General features: G+C 29.8%; 2 protein-coding genes and 1 long non-coding RNA gene across 6 annotated transcripts; 2 read left to right on the top strand and 1 right to left on the bottom strand.

The window, feature by feature from the left end:
* Positions 1-1,203: 1,203 nt before the first annotated feature.
* LOC105673830 (acyl-CoA Delta-9 desaturase) lies at positions 1,204-7,308 on the top strand. 4 transcript variants are annotated; one of them, XM_067360408.1, is made up of 7 exons: positions 1,207-1,364; positions 2,050-2,189; positions 2,292-2,473; positions 2,711-2,841; positions 4,623-4,822; positions 5,308-5,490; positions 6,484-7,308. In XM_067360408.1, the coding sequence occupies exons 2-7, from the start codon at positions 2,176-2,178 to the stop codon at positions 6,719-6,721; spliced, it is 948 nt and encodes a 315-aa protein (XP_067216509.1). In that variant the 5' UTR covers positions 1,207-1,364; positions 2,050-2,175; the 3' UTR covers positions 6,722-7,308. The 4 variants fall into 4 exon arrangements, with proteins under 4 accessions (XP_067216510.1, XP_067216509.1, XP_067216511.1 ...); XM_067360409.1 differs by lacking the exon at positions 2,050-2,189 and having other exon boundaries at positions 1,204-1,364; XM_067360410.1 differs by lacking the exon at positions 2,050-2,189 and having other exon boundaries at positions 1,212-1,364; positions 2,279-2,473.
* Positions 2,711-27,817, bottom strand: LOC137001480 (uncharacterized). The gene is made up of 2 exons (XR_010891491.1): positions 26,800-27,817; positions 2,711-3,060 (listed from the first exon to the last, which is right to left on the bottom strand). It is a non-coding gene; the product is annotated as an uncharacterized lncRNA (long non-coding RNA).
* LOC105673734 (uncharacterized) lies at positions 10,343-23,003 on the top strand. The gene is made up of 12 exons (XM_067360499.1): positions 10,343-10,973; positions 11,155-11,677; positions 11,956-12,177; positions 12,349-12,600; positions 12,726-12,895; positions 13,892-14,091; positions 14,593-14,660; positions 20,162-20,520; positions 20,702-21,224; positions 21,503-21,724; positions 21,896-22,147; positions 22,273-23,003. Exons 1-12 carry the CDS (start codon positions 10,638-10,640, stop codon positions 22,443-22,445), a joined length of 3,300 nt encoding a protein of 1,099 aa, XP_067216600.1. The 5' UTR covers positions 10,343-10,637; the 3' UTR covers positions 22,446-23,003.
* Positions 27,818-27,828: the final 11 nt, after the last annotated feature.

Raw genomic sequence — 27,828 nt, 5'->3', positions numbered from 1 at the left:
ATTTGACATCTGACATCTGATATTTTGACATTCAGTTGCAAAACGTTCTATTATAAAAAACAAAATTATAAAAGTAAAAATAAATTACACAACCGTATGCAAAATTAGCTGCATGCAAGATTACCATAGCCGCATGTAAAAATCACGTTTTAAAGTCTTGAAAGCATAATTATAGTATGAATACACATTACAAATTTTAAATCTTACTTCAATGTTTAGAAATTGCTATATTATGCAGTGCGTCATTTGTAGCTCGTTCGGGCTAACATATGATACAACAAAATGGAAAATAAAAGTGTTCAAAAATTACATTTATTTAAAAATAAAATTATTTGCACAATAAGAAAGGTCAGTAAACAAATTAATAAAAAGACAATGATCGATGTGCAAAATATTCGACGCTGTTAATCAACAATTGATAAAAATCTTTTTTTATTAATAAATTTTGAGCCTTAGTGTGTGTTAATAATATTAATTAAACAAATAGATTATTAGGCTAACGCAAGTTCTCACAATCAGTATTATATTATTTGTGATTGACAATATTGATTTGACATTTACTAACGTTTCGATTGTTTTATTCGATCATAATTAATGTATGAAGCTTTTCATCCTACTTTACATGTATTATCAATCGTTTGTATTTGTGAAAGCGCATTTTCTTATTTTAAACTGCTTACCTATTATGCATTTGTTTTTCGCATTTAATTAGTATTTCTTGCCGATGTTTACATAACTTCTATTTTAGACATTTACCATCTAGTTTGTTATTTGTATTCGTATTTCTTTACGTGTATCCAATCACTATGTGCGTGTATCCTATCACCCAAGTTAATAACTTATCAGTTATCTATCCGAAAGTTTTAATAGGTTTAATATTAATAGTTCGCGAGAAGCATATTCGTTTTCATCTTGCGACTTTTGAGTAAATGACAACAATACCTTTTAACAAACCAACTAGATTCCATTTTATGCAATAAATAAACACATTAATAGCTCATTTTTTAATTATTTTTTTTATGATGTTAATCAAAATGTTACGCATATCTTTTTGCCGATGTAAAAAATCGTTAAATATTTAGTTCTTTATACCTTTTACGTCATTGAATACGAACGGCAAGAGGAAGGTAATGAATGTAAATAAAATTATGAAGATTAACCGCTGTAAACATTTATAAGTCTTGCTTGAGTCCTGCTTACAATTCATTTAAAAACTAGTTGATGCAAGTGATAGAAGGGGAATATAAGTAGCATCGATTCAGCGATTTTTCGCATTAGTGCAATAACATTGTGAAATAATATATACAATAACTGTGAAAAAGTCGTTATAAATATTATTTTTTGAAGTCGAAAACGTTCTAAAGGTAAGAACTAATATATTTAATTTATTAAAAATAAAAAAACTGGCGTTAAGATAGTTCCAACGACTTCTCAATTATTTAAGATTTATTTAAATTTAAAAACAATAAATATATACAATGTCTCATTAGCTCAAATTGTTTAGAATTTTTTTGTCACATAATTATTAAAATATCTTTTATTTAACATGCCATTTATTCAATGGTTTTCACAGGCTAATCAAACGAAAATCAGACAATTTTGTTCAATTATAAAAAAAGTACTTTCGAAGTAGATGAATACGTTATAAGAACCATATTTAAATTTTACAAATATTTACCACATAATTGTTGAATAATTTTTATAACATAAAAAAATGATATAATTTAATATCATTCATGGAGGACAGAAAGACAGCAGCAAAAAGTGTATCGTCGTTTAAGTGTGAAAGACACAGTGAAGGATAAAGTGAATCAAAAATCAAGTAAAATAACAAATTGCTTCGTTTGCTATTTTCTATCATATTTTCATTTATCTAACTCTACCTACTTTCTATAATTTTGGCAATAATTGTATCGTTGGAACTATCTTAAATTATTAATACTACATTTAGCGTTTGCAAGAGAAGTGATAAAGTTGCGTTTCTTTGATTTTGATGGACTTTAAATATGTAGTAAATTACTAAAAATAAGAAATACTTATGTTTTTTAGATATGCATTCCTGCATGCTTAGAGATTGAAACAACTTGTATAAGATACGATACATGTATTCGACTTTAAGAGAATATCGTCAAAAAATACAAGAACTATTTCACGAAAAGGGAAAAATGAAGGGAAATGAATTTCATAAAGTTAGGGAAAAATTAGCAATAAATTATCTTGTCGGTTTATCGTTTCTTGAAGTAACGGCTTCATATAAATATGTATATATTTAACACAGATTTTCTATACAGCATGACTCCAAAATTGCAAGAACTTGCGAATGATGAAGTACCGATGAAAAAATCGCAAGAATCCAATTATAGGATGCAAATTGTTTGGAGAAACGTCGTTATCTTAAGCTATTTTCATCTTGCCAGCTTATATGCTCTGTATCTGGCCTGCTACAAAGCCAGATTTTGGACAATTGTTTGGTGTACGTATCTTTTTATACGTATTTAATTTTTTTCCTTATGTAGGTGACTGCGATCTTTTGATATACTTTTGATTATATTTTTTTACACACAGCATAACTTTTGTAACATATAGTAGTTTATGCAAAAAATTTATTAAGCTGAGCCATGTGTCTCAAAAGTTATTACAATTTCAAACGTTGCAAAAGTTGCAATATCAGCAGTATCGACTAACATATGTATTTATTTATAATTTGCAGTTTTTGCCGTTGGTATAGTCTCGAATATAGGCATTACTGCTGGTGCTCATCGATTATGGGCTCATAAAGCTTATAAAGCAAAGTGGCCAATGAAGCTTATTCTCATGATTTTTCAGAGCGTTGCTTACCAAGTAAGTCTAACGAGTTTTTTAAGTTCATTGGACTCCTATCTTTATCTTAAGCCCGTTTTTGACAATTTATAACAGAGCTCGGCGTTAGTTGCAAATTTCGGCTCGATTCTTGAGACGACGCCTCCCGCTCTCCCACTACCGCGCGGCCGCTGGTCGAGCCGCCGATAGCCTTGACTCAGGAGCGTCTGTGTAACAAATAGGCTGATGATGAGCGGGTACCTTTTAAAAAATAAAATTTTCTTCGTTATAGAAATAATATTTATTTTCACTAATTATAATTAAATACATTCCGATTTTTTGGTTGTTGGCGACGAAAAAGAGCTATAACTCCGTAAATATTCGTTGTCCGTTATATGTTTATAGGACCAAAGTTGCTTGACTCAACGAGACACATCGACGTAGGTACTCGGTTTCAAACGAACAATGGTAACGACCCATAACCCATAACACCCCACATTGTTTTCAAAAATTTATGAATTTCGAAAAACCGCCTGAAGGAATTGAAAGATCTCTCGATACCCTGCCAATAAGGTCCTATGGTCCGATCTTCTATCTTGTATAGTTTCCGAGTTCTAGGCCCCGATAACCAAAAAATCGGCGATGAAAAAAAGCTATAACTCTGTAAATATTCGTTGTCCGCTATATGTTTATAAGACCAAAGTTGCTTGTCTCAACGAGTCGCATCGACGTAGGTACTCTGTTTCAAACGAAAAATGGTGGCGACCCATAACCCCCAACACGCCAAATTTATTCAAAATTTACGAATTTCGAAAAACCGCCTGGAGAGATTGAAAGATCTCTCGATACCCTGATTACTTTTGTGGTAAATAAATTTTAGTACTTTAATTCAATTACATTTCTTTTTGTCCTCATATTTTAAAATTTAAATTACCATTCAATTACATTTCTTTTTGTCCTCATATTTTAAAATTTAAGTTACCAAATTTAATTTACCATAAAAGTAATTCAAATATTGATAATAAACGCCTTCGGCACGTATTTATGCAAATACTTTTTCTGTAAAATAAAATTAATAAAAACGGAAAGAGGTTCTTTTGTGAGCAACGCATCATTATTCTCTTTGATACGAACTAGTTCTTCTATTTCTGTGGATATCCTTAATAAAATCATGCAAATGACCAATAAAATCCAACAAAAGTTTTATAAATTAACTATTTCTATTTTTTTTAATTTATTTAATTTTTTTATTTGTTTCTGTTATGTTATCTTAAATATAAAATATCATTTAAGCCCTATATAAAATTTTCTGCCAAGCCATATTTATATAGATATTAAATTATCTTTGTTATTTTTTAGTAAAATAGGCTTATTGGGGAAACCACTTTTTAAAAAACGCATTCACAATAGTATCTCAAGGATAATGTAGAAAACTATTGATTTCTAATTAAAAAACCATACAATTTTTATTAAAAAGTTAAATTTTTTAATAATTTGATTTATTTTACTTATTTTTATTTTTTAAATATTATATATTATTGTTTAGGTAAATTATTATAATAAATGTAATAAAGATATTTAATTATAATTAGTGAAAATAAATATTATTTCTATAACAAAGAAAATTTTATTTTCTGAAAGGTGCCCGCTCATCATCAGCTTATTTGTTACACGGACACTCCTGAGTCAAGGCTATCGGCGGTTCGGCCGCCAATGGCCGCGCGGTAGTGGGAGAGCGGGAGGCGTCGTCTCAAAAATCGAGCCGAAATGTGCGACTAACGCCGAGCTTTGATTCATAATATTGTGAATATTGTATTTTGCAGGATTCAATTCTTCATTGGGCCAGGGATCATAGAGTGCACCACAGATATACCGACACCAATGCGGATCCATATAGTGCGCATCGAGGATTCTTCTTCTCGCATGTAGGCTGGCTTCTAGTGCGGAAGCATCCGGACGTAATAAGTGCTAAGATTGATTTAACCGATCTTAAACAAGATCCTTTCGTAATGTTCCAAAAAAGGTACAACGAGCACAGTTTATTTCCACACGGAAAAAATTTTGTAAGAAAAATCATTATGTACTGCAGTAGCCGTGGACCACCGAAGGAATTACAGAAACTTTTACTATGTTTTTCACATAATGGCCATAGTATTTAAGCTTATAATTTCTCTTGTGGTCCGTCTCTACTGCCGTATCATAGTAATGTTTTATATAAAATTACTATGTACGGTAGTAGCTGCGGACCATAAAGGAATTATAAAAATTTTTACTATGTTTTTCACATGAAAAACATAGTAAAAATTTTGGGTCCGCAATTACTGCCGTATATGGTAATTTTTGATATAAAATTTTCTCCGTGCGTGTAAGGTAAAATTTAGCCGACTACTACCATATATAAAGGATTCAGAGAAAAAGTACATCAAATCCCCTTTTTCTATAAACCCCTCATATTATTGTTTACTTAATGTTACGAACATCATTCGTTATCGATAAATTCTTTTTTAGATGGTACGCTTTGTTGATGCCGCTTTGCTGCTTTATCATACCATCATTAGTACCTTATTGGGCATTTGGTGAGTCTTTGTGGTGCGCGTGGCACCTCGCAATCTGCAGATATTGCATAAATCTACATGTTACTTGGCTGGTGAATTCTGCCGCTCACATGTGGGGTTACAAACCTTACAATAAGTACGTATTTCTATAATTATATACATAATATACAAAATTAAATAATATAAGACTCAGTAGATTATTAAAATCAATTAAAATCAATAGGAGCGTAAACAGCCATAATGCTGGTTAGTCGTGCGAAGGTTAAGATATATTCATTAAATTGTTTACATCAAGAGCTTGACTTTCAAAATGATAAGACTATCTGTTCTCTGTTTTCCACTTCGTCCTTTCTACTTGGACCAGCGCTTTAACATGATTTCAATTCAAATCTGATTTTTTCTACTAAACCACAGTCGGGTGAAAAGGACGTTTTTTTATGTCTTCCACATCTTTCACACTGTCTTGAATTTTGCGAGCGAATTTGCTGTTTTATTTGTATTTTTACTATTGTAAACTGAGGAAGGCCTGATGGCAGGTCGAAACGTTTGATGTAAACAATTTAATGAATATATCTTAACCTTCGCACGACTAACCAGCATTATGGCTCTTTACGCACCTATTGATTTTAATTGATAATAATATACAAATATGCAAAAGTTTCCATCGCTCATGTATAGAAAGATCGCTCTAAAAAAAGACTTTTTTATCGCAGTATCCATTTTTAATCTAAAAAGCGGCTAAAAGTGATAGAAAAAAGAATTTTATATTATTTAAAATATTGAATTATTTATAAGATATTATGGAAAAAATTGCTTTAAGAACGATGGAAACTTTTACATACCTCTATTATTTCTTTCTGATGTAAATATGTTTGCCTTTGTAAAAGTTTAAAATTGAACTTAATAATGTAACAAAATTTAATAATTAAAAAAAAACTTTTAAAAGTTACGTAAAATTTGTTATTGATTAATTATTAATATTAATTATTTTTATATTATTCTTAAATAAATAAAGAAATATTTATTATTAATTATGTAATTAAATTAAGAGAATTATATTTTACTTTATCAGTAATTACAAATTGAACATTTGTGTGTGGTGTTTAAACACGTCTACTTTATCATGCAGATTAATCACTCCTGTGGAAAATGCTATAGTTTCTCTACTAGCGTTTGGCGAAGGCTGGCACAATTATCATCATGTTTTTCCTTGGGACTACAAAGCGGCAGAATTAGGAAATTATTCGCTCAATATTACCACAGCTTTTATCGACTTCTTCGCCTATTTGGGTTTAGCTTATGATCTAAAAACTGCATCTGACGATATGATAAAAAAACGCGTTGTTCAAAATAGCAAACTAGATTAGTGAGAAATCATCAGTATGACGGAAGAAATAATTTTTAAATTTTTAACTTAGGCAATTTGATATAGATAAATCTTATGCGACATTTTGCTAGTTAAATACATGCGATCCAAACATTTATAGATTTTGTGTTTTAAAAACTTAATTATGTGTATGTGTGTGCGGCAGACTTTCCAAAGATAATGAGTATAATTTAATATAGATGAATATGTTTGCCATTTTATATATTTACACTAATGTAACAAAATTTAAAATGACACGAAAATCTTGCTTTGATTCTTTTGCTCTTATATATTACTGTTACTAATCTTTAAATTTTTAGAATTTATTTTTTCAGAAGGAAATTCTTTTGTACGTGAAAAAATTATTTTATATTTTGAATTAAGATTTTTCCAACGTGAAGTCGTTCTTTTTAAATTTATTAATAGTATATAAAAATGCTCTACATAATTTAAAGTACTATATAGCCTTCTTATTTGGCATAGTTCCCGATGGTGTAATTTGGTGTATTTGTTCCTCTTCTATATAATTACTACGAAGAGGAGGAGCATCTATATAATTAAATTATAAATATTTTCTTTTTACCGAAATGAGTTCAATTTTCCTTTTTAATAAGACCTCGCGTTCTATCTCCTTAAAAAAATCACATGCGGTTCCTTCTCTGGTAAGTGAGATTACTATTTCACAATAAAAAGAGAACCGAACGGTTACCGAAGTAGGTAGACCTTTCTGGTCGTAGATCCGTATCAGAGATTAACAAACCGTTCGAGTCACAGCGTCAATCCTTCTGACTTGTATCACGCGTGTTACGATCCATCCATATTTCTTTAATCAGGACGTAATACACAGAATGTATAATCGTATGCAAGATTAGCCACATGTAAAATCATATTTCGAAATATAACCATAGTACAAAGTACAATCATAGTTTAAAGTATAATCATGAATACAAATTAAAAATTTAAACATTATTACAATGTTTAGAAATCGCTGTATCATTTATAGCTCGCTCGCGCTAACGTACGATATAACAAAATGGAAAATAAAAGTGTTCAAAAATTAAGTATTTATTTAAAAATAAAATTATTTGTATAATAAGAAATGTCAAATTAATAAAAAACAATTATTGATGTGCAAAATATTCGACGCTGCTAATCAGCTAAATTTTGTTTTTCTTTACGCGTGTATCTTATCAGTTACCTATCCGAAAGTTTTAACAGGTGTAATATTAGTTGTTCGCGAGAAGCATATTTTTCTTCATCTTGCGACTTTTGAGTAAATAACAGCAAGACTTTTTAAGAAACCAATTTTGGTTTAATTTTACGCAATAAATAAACACATTAATACTTATTTATTTAATTAGTTTTTTTATTATATGTATCAATCAAAATGTTATCTTTTTGCCGGTGTAAAAAGTGGTCAAATGTCTAGTTCTTTTTATCTTTTACGTTTTAAAATATAAACGTCAAGAAGGAAGAAGAACGTCAAGAATAATAAATGTAAATAATATTAATAATATTAATGTAAAGAAAATTAGCTGCTATAAAAATGTATAAGTTCCGCTTGAGATTGCTAAAAATTCACTAAAAAACAAGTTATACAAGTGATAGAGGCAGAATATATTATAAGTAGCAGCGATTTAGCGATTAATCGCATTAGTGAAATAAAATTGCGCAATAACATATATAATAATTTTATAAACAATTTAAAAACTATACGTGCCGATGTGGTAAAGAGATGTGTCGTTCGAAATAGCAAGCTAGATCCGACGAGAAATGTCGGAAAAGTCAATCTTTAAATTTTTAAATTGAGAAATTGGATATAGATAAACCTTATGTAACATTTCATTAATTAAATACAAATTCAAATTGATATTAAACAGTTTTACAATCTAAGAATTATTTGTTATTAAAAAGAAGAAAAAGTAAAGGAAAATAATTCGTAATAATATATCAAAATATTGAATATTTTAAATTATGCAAACAATTAAAAGTAAAAGATCTCTTGCAAATAAAACTTTAATATGCTTAGACAACATAGCAACAAAGATTATTTTAATTTTTTCTTCGGTGAGTTCAGACACACTCAAAAATAATAAAAGCAAAGAATATTTTCGCAAAACCTCTTTACATACCACTTAAATACTTACTTTATGTTATCTAGACATTATGCTATGTTGTCAAGACATGAGTGCTATGTTACATAATATATTAACAATATTTTTGCGCTATCTAACATATGACCCAAGTAACACAATCTGGCTATATTTGCTGCGACAGCAAAAATATAGTTAGTATAACGTTCTGCCAGCCTTAATTACAGCCATAATTATAGCTATTTGACAGCAAATATTATTTTGCTAAACTTTTAACTGCAAAAGCGCTGTGACAACTAATAAAAAAGTCAAAACGCAGCCACAGCTATTTTAGCTGTATTAATAGCTATAAAATTGCTGTGGCAGCTACCAAAAAATCAAAATTAGCCGCAGCCATTTTAACTGCATTAATTGGTATGAAGTCGCTGTGACAGCAATAACAAAAGACAAAATTCAGCCACAGCTATTTCAGCTGTATTAATTGATATAAAGTCGCTGTAACAGCAATAACAAAAGCCAAAATTCAACCACAGCTATTTTAGCTATATAAATAGTTGTAAAAGCATTATGATAACTATAAAGAAAAGTCAAAACCTCAGCCATTTTATTACTTTTAGGATTAAAAAGTAAATAGGTAACAAGTTTTCAAAATAAAAAGAAGACTATTGACCGACTTGCAAAAGTTTAGAAAATTTGGGAAGTTTATTATGCACGTATGTACACCGTAAATTGTTATCACGCATGCGCATAGATAGAAGCTAAAATATAGCCAAAATAGCTGTAATCTGGCTGTAATTTGTATGTCACAGCAAAAGCAGAGTAACGTGACTATCAGTTTTATATTAAATTTAGCATGTATCAGCGATGGTCAAGCGGACCTATGCGTTCATTTATGCGGCTCTAATATGTGGATCTGTAAAATCAGTCTCTTATGAATTTGCGCCCGCGCTTGTATACTTATAATGTACTTTATAAACTGTAATAATTTGTAATAATTAATTAATCTTTAAATTTGATCTAAGTTTAGTGAGGCGAATGTTCCGGGATGTCATAGGTTCATTGCCAGTTAAAGCAAAAATTTTCTTTTCAATATTTTTACGTAATTTTATTGCCACTGCTGTAATGTGGTTATGACAACTTTTTTACGGCAAAATAATTGTGCAGCCAAATGGCTACAATATAGTTTTTAAAGCCTAAAAATATTGTCTCATTTTTGCTCCTACAATTTTGTCAAAACGTTACAATGACGTTGTGGCAGTAGCTGTGCTAGACAAAAATGCTGCTGATTAGGTTGCGACAATGTTATCGCAGACGTTTTAAAGATTCATGTGCTTGAAAAACAAATTATTAGCAAATGACATTGGATATAAAAGGCGTAACGATGGTCAACTGCGCAAAAGTGTGCAGTTTGTGACACTTATAAAAAAATACATTTACTATATTTTTTACTCTTTTTCTGATATCAATATTAATTAATTCTTCATTAAATCGTGATTGAGAATTGAATTATATATTATATAATATTCAAACAATTTTTTTTTTATTTCCTCAAATAAGTTATAAATTTATTTCAAACGCGTGTATTTTTAATTATTCTTTATATGTGCGTAAAATTTAAAGTAGTATTAATGTGTGTGTCCGTTCCTGGCAATGATTGATGAGATCAATTCTAGTTATCATTTATTTTAAACTTCTATTTAATTTTATATAAATTATATCAAATTTTTATTCTCTCAAGGCAAGAATTTATTTTATAAAATGTGATATTTTTCTTTTTAGGAAAAGTTATGTTCAGAATAATATTAAATCAATAACTGCAAAAAAATGGAAACTTTCGAAATCTTGTGTGGCATTGCTGCCATAATTGTCGTTTTTTACTATTACTTTACATCGACGTTCAATTTTTGGAGTTCACGTGGCGTCCGCGGTCCACGGCCGATACCAGTATTCGGTACATATAAGGATGTCATACTTGGAAAAAAGTGCGCAAATCATTATTCGATGGAAGTGTACAATGAATTCAAAGATGAGATCTTTATTGGAATATTCGACAAAAGGACGCCAATTCTTATCGTAAAAGATCTAGATTTAATTCAAGATATTCTAATCACAGATTTCTTAAAATTTTCTGAAAGAGGAATCCAAATCCTTCATGAAAAAGTAAGAATACTTTGAGCAATATTTTAAGAATAAGTAGTACATTTTTCGAGAAATTATAAAGTCGATTGCACTTGATGAAAATAATCGATAATCGGAAACTTTAATAATCTCTAACAAAATCTATTCTTGAGCGAAAAATTCATTTGGATCCGATTTCAATTTCGTTTTTGTCATATTACAGGCTGAGCCGTGGTCGGCAAGTCTTCTTCATTTAGAATTTCGGAGATGGCGACCTATAAGAACGAAGCTATCGCCAGCTTTTTCACCTAGCAAACTGAAGAAAATGTTCTCTTTAATATTGGAGTGTTCTAATCGTCTGAAACAATATACAGAGGAACTGGTAAACAGAAATGAGCCCATCGAATGCTGCGATCTAATGGCGAAGTACACGACGGAAGTTATCGGCACATGCGGTTTCGGCATTGATATGAATTCTTTGTCGGATGTAGATAGCGAATTTCGCAGGATGGGAAGAATGATGTTTTACAGTCCATGGCGCGTGATTCGGGACTCACTTAGAAATAACGTACCGTTGTTTTACGATATTCTCAGTTCCATTGTACCGCTAGCGGAATTTGATGAATTTATCAGAAACCTAATCTTAAAGAGCATAGACTACAGAGACAAAAATAACGTGAGTAGACAAGATTTCGTTGATGCACTGCGCGAATTGAAGAAACAATCAAAAGAAATGGGCGACATCGGTAAGTAGCGTTCTGATACATGTTTTCGGTTATATAAAAAAAATGTTTTTGAATCGAAAACTATATATAACTATGAGATCTTGTCTAGTAATGTTAGAAATTATAATATAGTTCATTGCTTTTTTCGCTTTGATATTGTGATAAGTGATCAGTTTATTATATGAATACATCAATAATTGAATTCTTAAAAAAATGGAAATTTTTGAACAAAATTAAATTATCCACAATAGAACACAATTAAACATTCACAATTAATACAAAGAAATAATATGTTTCAGAAATTACTGAAACTTTATTAATATCTCAAGCATATATATTTTTCGCTGCCGGCTTTGAAACTTCATCAATGGCTTTAAGTCACGCACTTTACGAATTAGCATTAAATCAAAAGATACAAGACAAATTACGCGAGGAAATTGATCAAAAATACGCAACTCATGGAAGCAATTTAAAGGATAAGAATATTAAAAAAATGGAGTATTTGGATAAAGTTGTTAAAGGTACGTTGTTCGCAAAGCTAATAAAATATTAAAATTAAATAAAAAACTAAATATAAGAAAAATGTGCTGTTAATGAGTAAATGTAATTATTGTGAGCTTGAAACTATAACACTTTCAATGCATTTAACTTTACTTTTATAATCTATTTATCATTATTTTTCATATATGCAGAAACTTTACGAAAATATCCGGTGATAGCATTTCTACCAAGAAAATCGGTATCGAATTATACCTTTAAAGGTACCAATGTTAGTATACCAAAAAACTTAAATATATGGATTCCTATGTATTCAATCCATCGAGATTCAAGGTTTTATCCGGATCCCGAAGTTTTCGATCCAGAGAGATTTAGCAAAGAAATTAAGCAAACCAGGCATCCGATGACTTTTCTACCTTTTGGTGATGGTCCGAGAAATTGCATTGGTATAATAAAATAAATTTTTTAGATATTTTTTCAAGTTTTTCCTCCTCTCTTTCTGTTTACGTTGCTTTCAACCAAGGGATTTTCTTAATATAGACAGTTTTAATGCTATTTTTTTAATTTTCAGGTTTAAACTTTGCCTTTTATCAGGTTAAAGTTGGACTCATAACAATTCTACGAAACTTCAAAGTTGAACCTTGCGAAAAAACGCCAATACCCTACGTAATTAATCCTATTACGTTCCTGTCAGCGCCAAAAAGTGGAATACACTTAAGATTCACTAAAGTTAATCGAGCTTAATTTAAACTTTTTCACAACTAATTTCCATAGCTCTTTCTGAAATGTATAGAAAGAGACAAGATATCTGTTAATATTAAAATTATAATATTTATCATTATTTAGAGCATTATTATCTATTCATTTTATCGGTGATGCTTTGTTATATACGTTATGCAATTTTTAGATAATTCAATAATCTGATTTTTTGGTCTCCTTTTCTGTATTAAAAAATAATACAACTTTCTTTTTTTATTTCCTTATCTTTTAAGCAAATAATTTGTTTATAATAAAAATAAATGTTTAATATAAAAAAAAAGTCTGATTAAAATTGACCTATTTCAGCAAGTTCTCATGTATATTTTTTGTTAAATAAAAGATATTTTTGTGCATGAAATATAAATGTACGCGTCTATAATAAAGAGAAGTTGAATTTTATTTTGATATTGCGACAAGTTCAGTTTATTATATGCATATCAATACCTAACTATTAAACAACTCAAAATTTTCATAATATTTTTGAGAGAAAGTAAATTACTGACAAAAAAATTATATCTTATATTTGACTGATAATTTCGCAGCTACTCATACGCTGCGGAAATAAGATACGCTGCGTTGTGGATCGCCACCATTCGTTTAAAACCGTGGTTTAATACCTACGTCGATGCGTCTCGTTGAGACAAGCAACTTTGGTCCTATAAACATATACCGAACAACGAATATTTACGGAGTTATAGCTTTTTTTCGTCGCCGATAACCAAAAAATCGGAATGTATTTAATTATAATTAGTGAAAATAAATATTAATTCTATAACAAAAAAAATTTTATTTTCTGAAAAGTGCCCGCTTATCATCAGCCTATTTGTTACACGCTCCTGAGTCAAGGCTATCGGCGGCTCGGCCGCCAATGGCCGCGCGGTAGTGGGAGAGCGGGAGGCGTCGTCTCAAGAATCGAGCCGAAATGTGCAACTAACGCCGAGCTTTGATTCATAATATTGTGAATATTGTATTTTGCAGGATTCAATTCTTCATTGGGCCAGGGATCACAGAGTGCACCACAGATATACCGACACCAATGCGGATCCATATAGTGCGCATCGAGGATTCTTCTTCTCGTGTGTAGGCTGGCTTCTAGTGCGGAAGCATCCGGACGTAATAAGTGCTAAGATTGATTTAACCGATCTTAAACAAGATCCTTTCGTAATGTTCCAAAAAAGGTACAACGAGCACAGTTTATTTCCACACGGAAAAAATTTTGTAAGAAAAATCATTATGTACTGCAGTAGCCGTGGACCACCGAAGGAATTACAGAAACTTTTACTATGTTTTTCATATAATGGCCATAGTATTTAAGCTTATAATTTCTCTTGTGGTCCGCCTTTACTGCCGTATCATAGTAATGTTTTATATAAAACATTATATAAAAATTTATATAAAACATTACTATGTACGGTAGTAGCTGCAGACCATAAAGGAATTATAAAAACTTTTACTATGTTTTTCACATGTGAAACATAGTAAAAATTTTGGGTTCGCGGTTACTGTCGTACATAGTAATTTTTGATATAAAATTTTCTCCGTGCGTGTAAGGTAAAATTTAGCCGACTACTATATGAAAGATTCAGAGAAAAAGTGGATCCCCTTTTTCTATGAACTCCTCATATTAATGTTAACTTAATGTTACGAACATCATTCGTTATCAATAAATTCTTTTTTAGATGGTACGCTTTGTTGATGCCGTTTTGCTGCTTTATCATACCATCATTAGTACCTTATTGGGCATTCGGTGAGTCTTTGTGGTGCGCGTAACACCTCGCAATCTGCAAATATTGCATAAATCTACATGTTACTTGGCTGGTGAATTCTGCCGCTCACATGTGGGGTTACAAACCTTACAATAAGTACGTATTTCTATTATTATATACATAATATACAAATATGCAAAAATTTCCATCGCTCATGTATAGAAAGATCGCTCTAAAAAAAGACTTTTTTTTATCGCAGTATCCATTTTTAATCTAAAAAGCGGCTAAAAGTGATAGAAAAAAGAATTTTATATTATTTAAAATATTGCATTATTTATAAGATATTATTAAAAAAATTGCTTTAAGAACGATGGAAACTTTTTACATACCTCTATTATTTCTTTCTGATATAAATATGTTTTCCTTTGTAAAAGTTTAAAATTGAACTTAATAATGTAACAAAATTTAATAATTAAAAAAAAACTTTTAAAAGTTACGTAAAATTTGTTATTGATTAATTATTAATATTAATTATTTTTATATTATTCTTAAATAAATAAAGAAATATTTATTATTAATTATGTAATTAAATTAAGAGAATTATATTTTACTTTATCAGTAATTACAAATTGAACATTTATGTGTGGTGTTTAAACACGTCTACTTTATCATGCAGATTAATCACTCCTGTGGAAAATGATATAGTTTCTCTACTAGCGTTTGGCGAAGGCTGGCACAATTATCATCATGTTTTTCCTTGGGACTACAAAGCGGCAGAATTAGGAAATTATTCGCTCAATATTACCACAGCTTTTATCGACTTCTTCGCCTATTTGGGTTTAGCTTATGATCTAAAAACTGCATCTGACGATATGATAAAAAAACGCGTTGTTCAAAATAGCAAACTAGATTAGTGAGAAATCATCAGTATGATGGAAGAAATAATTTTTAAATTTTTAACTTAGGCAATTTGATATAGATAAATCTTATGCGACATTTTGCTAGTTAAATACATGCGATCCAAACATTTATAGATTTTGTGTTTTAAAAACTTAATTATGTGTATGTGTGTGCGGCAGACTTTCCAAAGATAATGAGTATAATTTAATATAGATGAATATGTTTGCCATTTTATATATTTACACTAATGTAACAAAATTTAAAATGACACGAAAATCTTGCTTTGGTTCTTTTGCTCTTATATATTACTGTTACTAATCTTTAAATTTTTAGAATTTATTTTTTCAGAAGGAAATTCTTTTGTACGTGAAAAAATTATTTTATATTTTGAATTAAGATTTTTCCAACGTGAAGTCGTTCTTTTTAAATTTATTAATAGTATATAAAAATGCTCTACATAATTTAAAGTACTATATAGCCTTCTTATTTGGCATAGTTCCCGATGGTGTAATTTGGTGTATTTGTTCCTCTTCTATATAATTACTACGAAGAGGAGGAGCATCTATATAATTAAATTATAAATATTTTCTTTTTACCGAAATGAGTTCAATTTTCCTTTTTAATAAGACCTCGCGTTCTATCTCCTTAAAAAAATCACATGCGGTTCCTTCTCTGGTAAGTGAGATTACTATTTCACAATAAAAAGAGAACCGAACGGTTACCGAAGTAGGTAGACCTTTCTGGTCGTAGATCCGTATCAGAGATTAACAAACCGTTCGAGTCACAGCGTCAATCCTTCTGACTTGTATCACGCGTGTTACGATCCATCCATATTTCTTTAATCAGGACGTAATACACAGAATGTATAATCGTATGCAAGATTAGCCACATGTAAAATCATATTTCGAAATATAACCATAGTACAAAGTACAATCATAGTTTAAAGTATAATCATGAATACAAATTAAAAATTTAAACATTATTACAATGTTTAGAAATCGCTGTATCATTTATAGCTCGCTCGCGCTAACGTACGATATAACAAAATGGAAAATAAAAGTGTTCAAAAATTAAGTATTTATTTAAAAATAAAATTATTTGTATAATAAGAAATGTCAAATTAATAAAAAACAATTATTGATGTGCAAAATATTCGACGCTGCTAATCAGCTAAATTTTGTTTTTCTTTACGCGTGTATCTTATCAGTTACCTATCCGAAAGTTTTAACAGGTGTAATATTAGTTGTTCGCGAGAAGCATATTTTTCTTCATCTTGCGACTTTTGAGTAAATAACAGCAAGACTTTTTAAGAAACCAATTTTGGTTTAATTTTACGCAATAAATAAACACATTAATACTTATTTATTTAATTAGTTTTTTTATTATATGTATCAATCAAAATGTTATCTTTTTGCCGGTGTAAAAAGTGGTCAAATGTCTAGTTCTTTTTATCTTTTACGTTTTAAAATATAAACGTCAAGAAGGAAGAAGAACGTCAAGAATAATAAATGTAAATAATATTAATAATATTAATGTAAAGAAAATTAGCTGCTATAAAAATGTATAAGTTCCGCTTGAGATTGCTAAAAATTCACTAAAAAACAAGTTATACAAGTGATAGAGGCAGAATATATTATAAGTAGCAGCGATTTAGCGATTAATCGCATTAGTGAAATAAAATTGCGCAATAACATATATAATAATTTTATAAACAATTTAAAAACTATACGTGCCGATGTGGTAAAGAGATGTGTCGTTCGAAATAGCAAGCTAGATCCGACGAGAAATGTCGGAAAAGTCAATCTTTAAATTTTTAAATTGAGAAATTGGATATAGATAAACCTTATGTAACATTTCATTAATTAAATACAAATTCAAATTGATATTAAACAGTTTTACAATCTAAGAATTATTTGTTATTAAAAAGAAGAAAAAGTAAAGGAAAATAATTCGTAATAATATATCAAAATATTGAATATTTTAAATTATGCAAACAATTAAAAGTAAAAGATCTCTTGCAAATAAAACTTTAATATGCTTAGACAACATAGCAACAAAGATTATTTTAATTTTTTCTTCGGTGAGTTCAGACACACTCAAAAATAATAAAAGCAAAGAATATTTTCGCAAAACCTCTTTACATACCATTTAAATACTTACTTTATGTTATCTAGACATTATGCTATGTTGTCAAGACATGAGTGCTATGTTACATAATATATTAACAATATTTTTGCGCTAACTAACATGACATGTTACAGAAGTGCTTGCATCCGTGATTTATTTTATCTAAAGGAAGCAAAATATGTACTGATTTACGTAACGTGTTTAAAATCTTTTGTGAAATTTAGATTTTCTACATAGATTGCAAAAAGTTTTACACGTATTTTATTGCTGCTTATAGTGGATAATATTGAGTGGATAATATTATAACAATAACAGTTATAAATTTTTATATGTTTGTAAAATTAATTTCTTATAGTTAAACAGATTGCAGAAGTAAATTTATAATAAAATGTAAAATTATAAAAATAGAAATGTAATAATATTTTTCGTAATTGTATTATTAAACATTTGGATCACAATTTAATTGTGAATTTACTATATTAATGTAAAAATGCTATTATAATTTGCGGAATACTGTTCATGCTGCGTAATATTACAAAAATTAAAATCGTTACATAAAATTTTAAAAATATTTCATCACCTATGTAATTTTCCATATAAAATAAGATATATTTACACAATAAAAGACAATACTATATAATTTTTGTAAAATTACACAATTTCTATGAATTTATATGATTCTTTACCCAAGTAACACAGTCTGGCTATATTCGCTGCGACAGCAAAAATGTAGTTAGTATAGCGTTCTGCCAGCCTTAATTACAGTTATTTGACAGCAAATATTATTCTGCTGAACTTTTAACTGCAAAAGCGCTGTGACAACTATCAAAAAAACCAAAATTAGCCACAGCCATTTTAACTGCATTAATTGGTATGAAGTCGCTGTGACAGCAATAACAAAAGACAAAATTCAGCCACAGCTATTTCAGCTGTATTAATTGATATAAAGTCGCTGTAACAGCAATAACAAAAGCCAAAATTCAACCACAGCTATTTTAGCTGTATAAATAGTTGTAAAAGCTTTATGATAACTATAAAGAAAAGTCAAAACCTTAGCCATTTTATTACTTTTAGGATTAAAAAGTGAATAGGTAACAAGTTTTCAAAATGAAAAGAAGACTATTGACCGACTTGCAAAAGTTTAGAAAATTTGGGAAGTTTATTATGCACGTATGTACACCGTAAATTGTTATCACGCATGCGCATAGATAGAAGCTAAAATATAGCCAAAATAGCTGTAATCTGGCTGTAATTTGTATATCACAGCAAAAGCAGAGTAACGTGACTATCAGTTTTATATTAAATTTAGCATGTATCAGCGATGGTCAAGCGGACCTATGCGTTCATTTATGCGGCTCTAATATTAATACTTAAAGATCTATATGTGGATCTGTAAAATCAGTCTCTTATGAATTTGCGCCCGCGCTTGTATACTTATAATGTACTTTATAAATTGTAATAATTTGTAATGATTAATTAATCTTTAAATTTGATCTAAGTTTAGTGAGGCGAATGTTCCGGGATGTCATAGGTTCAATGCCAGTTAAAGCAAAAATTTTCTTTTCAATATTTTTACGTAATTTTACTGCCACTGCTGTAATGTGGCTATGACAACTTTTTTACGGCAAAATAATTGTGCAGCCAAATGGCTACGATATAGTTTTTAAAGCCTAAAAATATTGTCTCATCTTTGCTGCTACAATTTTGTCAAAACGTTACAATGACGTTGTGGCGGTAGCTGTGCTAAACAAAAATGCTATGGTTTAAGCTACAACAACGTTATTGCAAACATTTTAAAGCTTCATGTGCTTGCTGTAATGTGGCTATAACAACTTTTTTATATCAAAATAGTTGTGCAGCCAAATAGCTGCGATATCGTTTTCAAAGCCTAAAAATGTCCCACTTTTGCTGCTACAACTTTGTCAAAACGATACAGTGACGTTGTGGCAGTAGCTGTACTAGACAAAAATGCTGCGATTTAAGTTATGACAACGTTATCGCAGACGTTTTAAAGTTTCATGTACTACTTGGAAATAACAATATGGCAAAACAAATAAATTATTAGCAAATGGCATTGGATATAAAAGGCGCAACGACGGTCAACTGCGCAAAAGTGTGCAGTTTGTGATACTTATAAAAAAATACATTTATTATTTTTTACTCTTTTTCTGATATCAATATTAATTAATTCTTCATTAAGTCGTGATTGAGAATTGAATTATATATTATATAATATTCAAACAATCTTTTTTTATTTCCTCAAGTAAGTTATAAATTTATTTCAAACGCGTGTATTTTTAATTATTCTTTATATGTGCGTAAAATTTAAAGTAGTATTAATGTGTGTGTCCGTTCCTGGCAATGATTGATGAGATCAATTCTAGTTATCATTTATTTTAAACTTCTATTTAATTTTATATAAATTATATCAAATTTTTATTCTCTCAAGGCAAGAATTTATTTTATAAAATGTGATATTTTTCTTTTTAGGAAAAGTTATGTTCAGAATAATATTAAATCAATAACTGCAAAAAAATGGAAACTTTCGAAATCTTGTGTGGCATTGCTGCCATAATTGTCGTTTTTTACTATTACTTTACATCGACGTTCAATTTTTGGAGTTCACGTGGCGTCCGCGGTCCACGGCCGATACCAGTATTCGGTACATATAAGGATGTCATACTTGGAAAAAAGTGCGCAAATCATTATTCGATGGAAGTGTACAATGAATTCAAAGATGAGATCTTTATTGGAATATTCGACAAAAGGACGCCAATTCTTATCGTAAAAGATCTAGATTTAATTCAAGATATTCTAATCAAAGATTTCTTAAAATTTCCAGACAGAGGAATAATAAGAACCATTCATGAAAAAGTAAGAATACTTTGAGCAATATTTTAAAAATAAGTAATACATTTTTCGAAAAATTATAAAGTCGATTGCACTTGATGAAAATGATCGATAATCGGAAACTTTAATAATCTCTAACAAAATCTATTCTTGAGCGAAGAATTCATTTGCATCCGATTACAATTTCGTTTTTGTCACATTACAGGCTGAGCCGTGGTCGGCAAGTCTTCTTCATTTAGAATTTCGGAGGTGGCGACCTATAAGAACGAAGCTATCGCCAGCTTTTTCACCTAGCAAACTGAAGAAAATGTTCTCTTTAATATTGGAGTGTTCTAATCGTCTGAAACAATATACAGAGGAACTGGTAAACAGAAATGAGCCCATCGAATGCTGCGATCTAATGGCGAAGTACACGACGGAAGTTATCGGCACATGCGGTTTCGGCATTGATATGAATTCTTTGTCGGATGTAGATAGCGAATTTCGCAGGATGGGAAGAATGATGTTTTACAGTCCATGGCGCGTGATTCGGGACTCACTTAGAAATAACGTACCGTTGTTTTACGATATTCTCAGTTCCATTGTACCGCTAGCGGAATTTGTTGAATTTATCAGAAACCTAATCTTAAAGAGCATAGACTACAGAGACAAAAATAACGTGAGTAGACAAGATTTCGTTGATGCACTGCGCGAATTGAAGAAACAATCAAAAGAAATGGGCGACATCGGTAAGTAGCGTTCTGATACATGTTTTCGGTTATATAAAAAAAATGTTTTTGAATCGAAAACTATATATAACTATGAGATCTTGTCTAGTAATGTTAGAAATTATAATATAGTTCATTGCTTTTTTCGCTTTGATATTGTGATAAATGATCAGTTTATTATATGAATACATCAATAATTGAATTCTTAAATAAATGGAAATTTTTGAACAAAATTAAATTATCCACAATAGAACACAATTAAACATTCACAATTAATACAAAGAAATAATATGTTTCAGAAATTACTGAAACTTTATTAATATCTCAAGCATATATATTTTTCGCTGCCGGCTTTGAAACTTCATCAATGGCTTTAAGTCACGCACTTTACGAATTAGCATTAAATCAAAAGATACAAGACAAATTACGCGAGGAAATTGATCAAGAATACGCAACTCATGGAAGCAATTTAAAGGATGAGAATATTAAAAAAATGGAGTATTTGGATAAAGTTGTTAAAGGTACGTTGTTCGCAAAGCTAATAAAATATTAAAATTAAATAAAAAACTAAATATGAGAAAAATGTGCTGTTAATGAGTAAATGTAATTATTGTGAGCTTGAAACTATAACACTTTCAATGCATTTAACTTTACTTTTATAATCTATTTATCATTATTTTTCATATATGCAGAAACTTTACGAAAATATCCGGTGATAGCATTTCTACCAAGAAAATCGGTATCGAATTATACCTTTAAAGGTACCAATGTTAGTATACCAAAAAACTTAAATATATGGATTCCTATGTATTCAATCCATCGAGATTCAAGGTTTTATCCGGATCCCGAAGTTTTCGATCCAGAGAGATTTAGCAAAGAAATTAAGCAAACCAGGCATCCGATGACTTTTCTACCTTTTGGTGATGGTCCGAGAAATTGCATTGGTATAATAAAATAAATTTTTTAGATATTTTTTCAAGTTTTTCCTCCTCTCTTTCTGTTTACGTTGCTTTCAACCAAGGGATTTTCTTAATATAGACAGTTTTAATGCTATTTTTTTAATTTTCAGGTTTAAACTTTGCCTTTTATCAGGTTAAAGTTGGACTCATAACAATTCTACGAAACTTCAAAGTTGAACCTTGCGAAAAAACGCCAATACCCTACGTAATTAATCCTATTACGTTCCTGTCAGCGCCGAAAAGTGGAATACACTTAAGATTCACTAAAGTTAATCGAGCTTAATTTAAACTTTTTCACAACTAATTTCCATAGCTCTTTCTGAAATGTATAGAAAGAGACAAGATATCTGTTAATATTAAAATTATAATATTTATCATTATTTAGAGCATTATTATCTATTCATTTTATCGGTGATGCTTTGTTATATACGTTATGCAATTTTTAATTAATTCAACAATCTGATTTTTTGGTCTCCTTTTCTGTATTAAAAAATAATACAACTTTCTTTTTTTATTTCCTTATCTTTTAAGCAAATAATTTGTTTATAATAAAAACAAATGTTTAATATAAAAAATAAGTCTGATTAAAATTGACCTATTTCAGCAAGTTCTCATGTATATTTTTTGTTAAATAAAAGATATTTTTATGCATGAAATATAAATGTACGCATCTATAATAAAGAGAAGTTGAATTTTATTTTGATATTGCGACGAGTTCAGTTTATTACTCAATAAACATTAGGACATTCTATGTACGTCCTATGTATATACATATATGTATATTGTATATACAAAGAATGTGAAAAGTTTATAAAGCGCATATCCTATGTATGTGAAATAATTACCATATGTATGTACATAGGATGTCCATAGTACATACATAGGTATATTCCAAAGATATGCAGTGTACCTACATTCGTGGTATATACATGGGGTGTATTCCGAGGATGTGCAATGCACGTTCGCAGTATGTACATAGGATATATTCCGAGGATGTGCAATACACATTCGTGGCATGTACGTGAGGTACATTCTATGCATGTACATAGTATATACAGTACGTTTTATAATAATAAACAATTTTCATTCATTCTGATATTTATCTACCCAATTTTTGAACAATCTGTTTATCTAAATTCCCTGTGTTGGAATTCAGATATTAAACTGATAGAAAAAGTTATTACATCTTCAAATTGAAAACTTCAATATTATTACCCGCCTTTTGCTAGTTTTATATAGTTTTTATGATTAAAACTTAAATACGAGATAGATAGCGCATAATGCGTCACATAACGGCAAGCGAACGAACTAATGACTGATTCTATGTATATCCATACGATATCCTATGTATATCCATAAATGCACCTACATCAGCGTATATTGTATGTATGTACGTTACATGTATATACATGGAATGTACACGAGGTATATTCTATGTATATACAGGCAGCGATCTCGTTCGAATTTACATTGTATGTATATCCATAAATGTATCTACCTCAGCGTATATCGTATGTATATACGTTTGATGTATATATATGGAATGTACACGAGGTATATTCTATGTATATACAGGCAGCGATCTCGTTCGAATATACATTCTATGTATATCTATAAGATATCTTATGTATATCCACAAATGTATCTACATCAGCGTATATCATATGTATGTACATAGTATATACAGTACATTTTTTTCACATTATGGATATTTCATATATACATAGAATATCAAATGTTTACTGGGTAAATAGCACTTTATTTTGGTATATATTTTATTTTAATTTTTTTGTGGTGGGGGTGCTAGCTTAACAAAGGTTAGTTCCACATGTAAAATATGTACAGATAACAGTATTGAACGGAATGCTGGTAAGTCTCAGAAGGTATATCGAGAGATGGTCATTTTCAAACTTCTTTTTAAAAATCGTTAAATATTGTTACATGTCTCATTATTATTTCGTCATTATATTTTATAGATTTATTATTCGTAACTAAAACTTTTTCTACAAATATTAATCAGTAAATTATTTTATCGTATATTGATAATTCTCGTACTACGCGCCTTAACCGACTTACGAGACTAACTACCAATTGATGATAGACTATTGTTAATTGCAAGTATAAAAACGTTTAATTAATTTTAAAAAATAGTTTACTAAAAGTGCTCTACAGTATTTTAAATAGTTTATTAATGTAATGCAATATGTAACAGTAATTTCTTTCATTAAGCATTAAATTGAGAAAAATAGACTGAAATCAGATAGCATTATTATCGTTAAAATCAGTGAGTTGATGGACTAGATAATTTGATAATGAAGTGAGAAAAATCGATTTCCCGATAAGCTATCCTTTTTTTCAATAAAAGATTGAATTATGTAAATTTGTTTTACATTTCTAATTTTTGGAAAACTTTTTACGACATGTTATGCTTACTCTGCATCTTAATTATTACGAAATTGCTCACGTAATAAATGAGTTTATCGAAGAACATTGCGGCTAAAGCGACACCCGGTATCCACGGATATCTCGATCACGGTATCTTGATGAAAAATCTGGTTTTCATTCTCGGATTTACCGCTTAATTAACAGCCGCGGACAAGCCGGGTTTTTCCATCGGACGTTTTTTATCGTGGTCATCGTTGTTTTTTTTACTTGACAACCTTATTCTCACCCGTTATATCGCGGCGCGGTAGGTAGGCAAGATTATGAGTCACCTTCCCCGCATGAATACTAAATGGCGCGCTGCGTCATTATCAGGCATCGCACGTGCAAAATTTATTTATGAGCTCGTTATTCACGCTTATTTATAGCAAGTAGATTTATTTACAATGTCAATAATTTTCTTATGGGACGATTGATTGTATTCGCTCCCTGTGATTAGCTACAACGAAAATCTTTGCTATTTCAAAGAGTTGTGCATACAGCAATTTACATTTTGTTATCACATATTTTTTGTGTTTTTCTATCGAAACTTTAGCAAACAATGTTTCAGTAAGATTCTGATAAAATGTGAAAATTCATAATAACAAGAATGTTCTTGAAACCAAAAGTTAAGTGGAAAATTTCCAATTTTTAGAAAGTTAATGTAAAGATAATTTATTTTTAAATTGAAATAAGAATAAAGTTTGTAGAGAGAAAAGCAATTTTGAAAAAATGAACGACAAACTTATATAAAAAGAAATTCTTACTAACTTTAATTGAATTTTCATGACGTCTGGTTAATAATATTTTGATTTTGATTTTAATATTTCATTATTCACCGCAGTTTTGATAAAAATTTAATTTTAACTAGTAGTTAGAATTGAATCATAGCTAGTAGGGATTTCAAGAAACGTTTCTGCATCAATAGCACTGAGATACCAAGTTTTTTTTTAAACAAATTTTATGAGCACCAAACAACAACAATACGCAACATGTGTTAAAAGCTACAGAAAGTAAAGCTGCATTTTTATTCGAAATACTGCTCTTTGACGTTCGTGGATACTGCAACGGCATGCTGTGCCAAGCAACACGAGAGCGAGGAAGAGACAGCGGAGCGAGATCGCAAGACTTTCCCGGAATGCAAACGACGACAACGTGTTGCTAATGCGCAACGAGTGCACCAGACTGTCTAATCGCGCCGGGAGCGCGATGTAGATTTCGGCGAATCGACAGCACGGCCGGAATTGTGCTTGTACGAGTCTGATGACGCGCCAGTATCCCAACATTTCTCTCGCGCGATATTATATCTCTTTATACCGGGTGGGTTTTGAAAAGTTCAATGTCATTTCACACGTAATATTATGCTACACTGCAATGTTACGTACTTTCCTGATTATGCGCTATGTTTAGAAAAATATCACGGAAGTATTAAGGAAAAATTAGTGTGCAATTATAATGCTGCTAACTCATTAAATTTGTATTTCTCGAATTATATATTTAAATTATATTTTTATTATTGCATGTTATATATTAGTGTTTCTAATTAAACATATAATATAAAGTTTATTTAGAACCAGAGCTAGATTTTGGTGTTCAAAATTCGTTATGTATTATTTTGTTACAATAACATAAGAAATAAACGTTTCGGCCTTAAAGATTAGGCCATCTGTGTATACATTAAACTTGATGTGAGATACAAATGCAATAAAATAAAAATAAGTGTTAGAAAATTTTTTATATAATACAATTTTACATAATATAAATTTTATATTATACAAAAATTTTCTAACGCTTATTTTTATTTTATTGCGTTTGCATCTCACAAGTTTAATGTATACACTAAAGATAGCTTAATCCTTAAGGCCGAAATGTTTGTTTCTTATGTTATTGCAACAAAATAATACATAACGAATTTTGAGCACCAAAACCTAGCTCTGGCTCTAAGTAAGCTTTATGTTATATGTTTAATTGTATCAATTCGAAGAGTTGTATCCTTTTCATTAATTCTTAATTTATAGTTTTTAACAATGTTATATTTCTTACGAAAACCGTACAGAATTTATTACAGATTTATCACTTATTAGTGATTTAAAAACAAGAAGTATTTATATTATTTGTAATTATTTCAATATTCATTAAATTATTTCAATATTCATTATTCATTCAATATATAAAATATACTAGTCTATATTTTAAAAATTATTATTTTCACTCACCTTAATATTCCTTTAGATCCATCCGTTATTTTACTTGTTATATCAATTCTGTTTTTCGCTCTTTTCACCTCTAATTTTCACGTTGCAAATTCTCCATTTCTGAGCTTTATTTAAAAAAAATGACTTTTTTATGTATATCATGTGTTGAATAATTCTGTTATAATTTATATTACCGTTTTTTTTCTCATGATAATGGCTAGAAAAGTAAAGTCATGCGTGATACCGGTTCTCAGAAAGTCATTAGCAACACAGATATGTGCAGAATACTGGGAAATGCTGCCCGTATCTGTTTTGGCAATATAATTCCCGTTAAGTATTTCTTTCACACTTATTTATAACTGACAAGCAGACAACCGTTATTAAGTATTTGTGTTTCGAATTAAGTAATAACGAAATAATATTAATTATTAAGAGTTTATTCTTCTTACTTTGAAATAATATTCTTCAATTGCAATTTTGCCATAACTGTATAAAACTGATATATATATAAGATATAATCGTACGAAACGATATCTGAGATAGTGATAAATGATAACGTTCCCAGAAGTTTTAGTCGATAATAGTATAATATGATAACTGATAATCCGTTTTCAAAATTTTTACGACATTATCGACATTTTTGACGACAGTAATGTCAACTCGAAATTTATCATTAAAGTTTGACTCTGAATTTCGTTCTAAAGTACTAGAAAATTACAGAAATCGCGTTATTTAATAATACAACTATAATTATATGATTTGTCACTGCAGTTGTAAATGAAACAAATTCATTGTTCAAAAATAAAGCTCGGAAAGGGAGAAAGCTCGAGTCGTGATGACAAGAAAATGAGAGAAAGAGAAGAAAAATTAAAATTGACACACGTATATTCCATGTTACGTTCTTCGTGCTCTGATTCCTCTTCGTGAACTGTGCCTCGAAATAATTATCTCGTAACAGTGGAATTCAATCTGCGTGGTTTCCGCGACAGCAATCACTCGTTTGCCTATTTATAAGACAAACTCTCTCTTTCGGGTCCGCTTGTCGCCACT

This window comes from Linepithema humile, chromosome 8, assembly GCF_040581485.1.
Source record: "Linepithema humile isolate Giens D197 chromosome 8, Lhum_UNIL_v1.0, whole genome shotgun sequence".
NCBI classification, from domain to species: domain Eukaryota; kingdom Metazoa; phylum Arthropoda; class Insecta; order Hymenoptera; family Formicidae; genus Linepithema; species Linepithema humile.
This window is presented reverse-complemented; position numbering and strand designations above follow the sequence as displayed.

Excerpts from the sequence above, each read along its gene's own strand:
- LOC105673830 (XM_067360408.1), top strand. Across the intron at positions 2,474-2,710 it reads ATTTTGGACAATTGTTTGGT|TTTTTGCCGTTGGTATAGTC; the intron begins GTACGTATCTTT and ends TATAATTTGCAG. Across the intron at positions 4,823-5,307 it reads TTCGTAATGTTCCAAAAAAG|ATGGTACGCTTTGTTGATGC; the intron begins GTACAACGAGCA and ends ATTCTTTTTTAG.
- LOC105673734 (XM_067360499.1), top strand. The coding sequence starts at position 10,638 with ATGGAAACTTTCGAAATCTTGTGTGGCATTGCTGCCATAATTGTCGTT. Across the intron at positions 20,521-20,701 it reads TAAGAACCATTCATGAAAAA|GCTGAGCCGTGGTCGGCAAG; the intron begins GTAAGAATACTT and ends GTCACATTACAG. Across the intron at positions 22,148-22,272 it reads TGGTCCGAGAAATTGCATTG|GTTTAAACTTTGCCTTTTAT; the intron begins GTATAATAAAAT and ends TTTAATTTTCAG.